At 45.2% G+C, this 4,705-nt stretch overlaps 1 protein-coding gene across 1 annotated transcript in view; it reads right to left on the bottom strand.

The window, feature by feature from the left end:
- Positions 1 to 852: 852 nt before the first annotated feature.
- Positions 853 to 4,705, bottom strand: part of ZNF697 (zinc finger protein 697) — a 7,336-nt gene continuing 3,483 nt past the window's right edge. Inside the window, exon 3 of the mRNA XM_008591824.1 lies at positions 853 to 4,704. Coding sequence (XP_008590046.1) covers positions 4,104 to 4,704 — 601 coding nt within the window. The 3' untranslated portion in view covers positions 853 to 4,103. The remainder of the gene's footprint in view (position 4,705) is intronic.

The raw sequence follows: 4,705 nt of genomic DNA, 5'->3' as shown, positions 1-4,705 counted from the left end.
TGGGCAGACACTAGCTAATAAATATTTTGAGCAAAAGACCAGTCTAACTGATAAATTCCATGCAGTATTTTCAGTAACTATTAAGTTACACTTCTGAGAACTGGGGGAAAGAAAATACTTTGTTATGTGGTTCAGGAATACATGATTTTTAGAGATGAGACTGTCTCCCTTAATCCACAACCACCCATCCCTGACCACCCTCCTAAGTGCCCCACAGAATAATAAGGAATGAAGACACAGATCTTTGGAAATCGGTACCAGTGATGTATCATTAACACATTCCCAGTATTCCAAAGCCACAATAGCATAGACGTGTTGCACTAAATTACTGGTTAGAATGGACAGACTATTTAGACATCAGCCATCAGCCAATTCCAGGATGACCTACGATCCTCCTGAACATTCTAGTACAGGAGTCAGCAAACTTTTTCTGTAAAGGTCCAGATAGTAAATAACTTAGAATTGTGAGAAACACAACCTCTGTCACAACTGCTCAACTCTGCTGTTGTAGTGTGAAAGTAGCCTTAGACAATATGTAACGTGGCTGTATGGGTATGACTACACCGGTACAGGAGTCAGCAAACTTTTTCTGTAAAGGTCCAGATAGTAAATAACTTAGAATTGTGAGCAACACAACCTCTGTCACAACTGCTCAACTCTGCTGTTGTAGTGTGAAAGTAGCCTTAGACAATATGTAACGTGGCTGTATGGGTATGACTATACCTATTCGATTTTATCTACAAAAAGAGGCAGGACAGATTTCGTAGTTTGCAAACCCCTTTTCGACTGGAACATAGCTTCCATAGATTGAGCTGAGTGACCTTTAATGGGTGACAAATAAGGAAGAAAGGATGACATGGTAAAAGACTGATATGGATTTAATGACAAATATTCCATATTGGTTGCTGAACACCAGAATGCTGTCCGAGGAACTATCATTAAATAAAACAACCTGAAAAAAAGGCAATTCTCACATACACAGCACGCACTCACACAAAACCTATTACTTTTAGGATCATTAAATTATTCCCTATTTTACAAACAGCTGTAAAATAACATTACAGTGAAGGAAAATGTGCACAAACTTCAGAAACACAGTGGATTGTCTGTGAACACCAGATCTTTGTACTTTTTCACATATGTACAGCCTCTTGATTGTGAAGAGACCACATGGCTCAAGGGGTTAACGTCTCATCTTGTTGCAACTCAGGGAGATTTAATCAAAACCATTTAACCTGTTTAAACTGCTTTAGGTTTTGCTTAGTAAAGGACAGCAGAGGAAGCCTGCTCTTGACCAAACTCCCCAGGAAACAATTCATATACTTGCCTCTACCATCCTGAATGAGTTGGTGGAAGGAGTCTTCAGATTAACATTTTCAAGGGTGAACCACAGTTAACAGGGTTTGCTGAAGATATACTACTATTCTAAAACTAGATACAAGAAACAACCTTCTGAATACATTTAACCTCACTTAATGTGGGTATGTTCCCTGAAGAATTGTAAGAAAAATGGAATCACATTTTCAATGCACCATGAGAGTGGGGTGTTGGGTTTGAATTGTTTTCTTCTGCTGAGAGATTGCTCATAGGAGAGATACTAATGTTGTGGTTGTCTCTCTTATCCATGGTAATAGAAAGAACAAGAGAAGTAAATGAAGTCCAAAGTTGTCCACTGCCACTAAATTTTTTTACATTAGCTTCAATCTCTACTCCCTGTTAAACCCTTTCTCTGAAGTTGCTAATATGTAACATATTTGATGCAGATGAGACTGTGCATAACGATGGCAGCAAAAGACCAAACAACCCATACAGTGGATAATCAACCCACGAATAATCAAAGTTGGATGAGATTTCATAGGCACAGACTTGAGAGAACTTAAAACAGCTAGAAGAGGTAGATGTGCAGGGGGAAAAAAACCACAAAGGAGTAAGATCACCTACATATTGGCTATATTATTTTCAGTACTTAAACACAGTATTCAGACTACAAGTCAGAATAAATAATGGACATTTTGTATTATTCTTGACTAAAAGAAAATAAAAAAAGAATTAGTGTCTTTCAGAACTGTCTATAGTTTAAAAATCTATTTGCATTTGTGAGTAACAATAAACTTATCAACAGGGCAAGATTAGCAGGCATTACACAAGCCCCAAATTCTCAGGACATATTAAAAACGTGTTTTTATAACGACAAAAACATGCTTCCCAAGAGGTTCTTTGCCAGAACACAACTGATCAAGTATAAATTACTAGCATCCACAAAAACTTTGCTAAAACTGTAAAAACAGTCTTGTAGCTTTTTTTATTTCCCTCTTCAACTGTGTCCAACAGTTTGTGAAGATGCTTCCATGAAAAGTATAGGATAACAATTGCTAGTGAAGAAAACAAGACTGCTTTCCACAACTCTAACTTCTAAAAGCTAACTAAGGGAGAGATTTTCAGCATAGGAAAATGAAATCTATACAAGAGTCATCTAACTAAAGCCCCCTACTAGAAATGGAACATAGCCAGGACACCCTAATTAGGTGACAAAGACCAGCTTTGTCAATAAGGACATCTTTGGCCCTTCTAGGCTACCCTTAAGTTTTCCATCAAGCATAAGAATTTTCAGTGTCCTTATTTCACTATATAAATCATGACAGGTAAAGGAAGCTAGCAGCTGAGCTGGAGAACACAAAAAGTCAGGCCACACCTATTCATACTGTCGCCAGCCTGTCTTCTGGACAGCCTGACACACTCCTGTCCCCAGGCCTTCCCTAACACAGGGGTCATAATACTGATCTACTTCACAAAGATGTGAGAAACAACTAAAAACCATTAAAAAGCATAAAGCACTTTGAAAACACAAAAGTGCTATTTTGGCATCTATATAACACCCAGAAAACATTCATTGCTTGTGCTATTTGGCAATTTTGTGTTTACATCTCTCCCTGACTGTGCCCTCCTGTGTAAAGCCTTGAGATTTCTACTGTGCCTCCACATGTAGGAAAATGAAATTCCTACTTGGACTAGATCCTCATCAATATGGATAGAGGTGGGGGATAGTGGGGGACGGGAGACACAGGCGCAAATGAAGGCAAATGAGACAAAGGAGCCTCACATCCCAACGTGTGAACACTTTGTCTTCCTGAATTTCTCACAGAAAGCCAGCAAAACTCTGAGCTACTTGATTTTTGTAGCAGGTCGCTGGGACAACTGTTTATGGTCTGAGGTTTCCTTGAAACATACCATCAAGCTGACCTGGGAAAGGGACACATAGCTGGGATTGTTCCATTTACCTGCACTTAAATGACCACAAGCGCAACCTGAAATACTTGGTGCAGCAAACACGTGACACAGGGGGCCGGGGGCGGTCATGCATGTAGACGGCCTAGACCCAGCATGAAGCTAGAATATTTTCAAAGAACTAGCAAAGAACCAAGAGCAGGACCAGGAGTTCCCAGATCAAGAACCAGTTATAAGTAAATTTCTAAACCCCAAAGGTTGCTCCTTGAAATGAGGGTCTTTTCTGCCCAGTTTCCCCCGGATGCCTAAAAATAGCAGCTAACTGTGGCTCAGAGAAAGGAAGGGAAGATTACACTAAATATCCTATTATAGGATTGACAAGGTTCCCCTACTTTTCGTGGGAGTACCGCTGATGTGGGGGGACACGGCAAACACCAGCTTACCACCTGGTAGGACCAGGATAGATGTATACCCGCGTCTTATTTTACCCCATAACCCTCACGCCAACCACACCCTCTCCCGATTCCCACAGGTCAGCACAGCCCAACCTACTCTACTCCCCGCCATCCTGTTCCCATCCCCGCCCCCATCTCCCCTTCCTCAGGTCCTCAAAGCGCCGCTGCTCCTGCGCACTCTTCACCTCTCTCACAACGTGTAAAGGAAGTCACAGTCTCAAGCGCATCTCGCTGGGGAGGAGGCAGGCAAAGTGTGGCACCCGGAAAGGACAACTCCTACTCAACCCTCCCCCTCAGGACCCCCTAACCAAAAGGCTCCCCGGCCACTCTCAGATTGTCCCTCCCCCACTTCTTTCTATAGCGTCTGTCCCCAGGACACCCACTCCCCACACGCTCCCAGAGGCAGCCTGCTTCTGCCCAGCCCTAGCACAGGTGCAGCTTCTGGTGCTGCGCGAGGTGCGTTTTGTAGCGGAAGCCTTTGCCGCAGCCGGCGCACTTGTGCGGCTTGTTGCCGGTGTGGATGCGGCGGTGGCGGATGAGGTGCGAGCTCTGGATGAAGCTCTTGCCGCACTCGATGCACGTGTAGGGCTTCTCGCCCGTGTGCGTGCGCTGGTGCTGCGTGAGCGTGGAGAAGTCGCTGAAGCGCTTCTCGCACTGGCCGCAGCGGAAGGGCTTCTCGCCCGTGTGCACGCGCAGGTGGTTCACCAGGTGCGAGTTGCGCCCGAAGCCCTTGCCGCACTCGCGGCACACGTAGGGCCGCTCGCCCGAGTGCGTGCGCTTGTGCGTGAAGAGGTGCGAGCTCACGCTGAAGGTCTCGCCGCACTCGGAGCACATGTAGGGCTTCTCGCCCGTGTGCACGCGCTGGTGCTTCACCAGGTCCGAGCGCCAGCTGAAGCGCTTGCCGCACTCGCCGCAGCCGTGCGGCTTCTCGCCCGTGTGGATGCGCTGGTGGTTGGCCAGGTGCGAGCGGCGCACGAAGCCCTTGCCGCACTCCCCGCAGGCGAAGGGCCGCAGCGCCGCCGCCC

Source organism: Galeopterus variegatus, unplaced genomic scaffold (genome assembly GCF_000696425.1).
Source record: "Galeopterus variegatus unplaced genomic scaffold, G_variegatus-3.0.2 Scaffold7329, whole genome shotgun sequence".
In the NCBI taxonomy this organism is placed as follows: Eukaryota; Metazoa; Chordata; class Mammalia; order Dermoptera; family Cynocephalidae; genus Galeopterus; species Galeopterus variegatus.
Note: the sequence above shows the minus strand (reverse complement) of the source record. Positions and strands in the feature narration are given on the sequence as shown.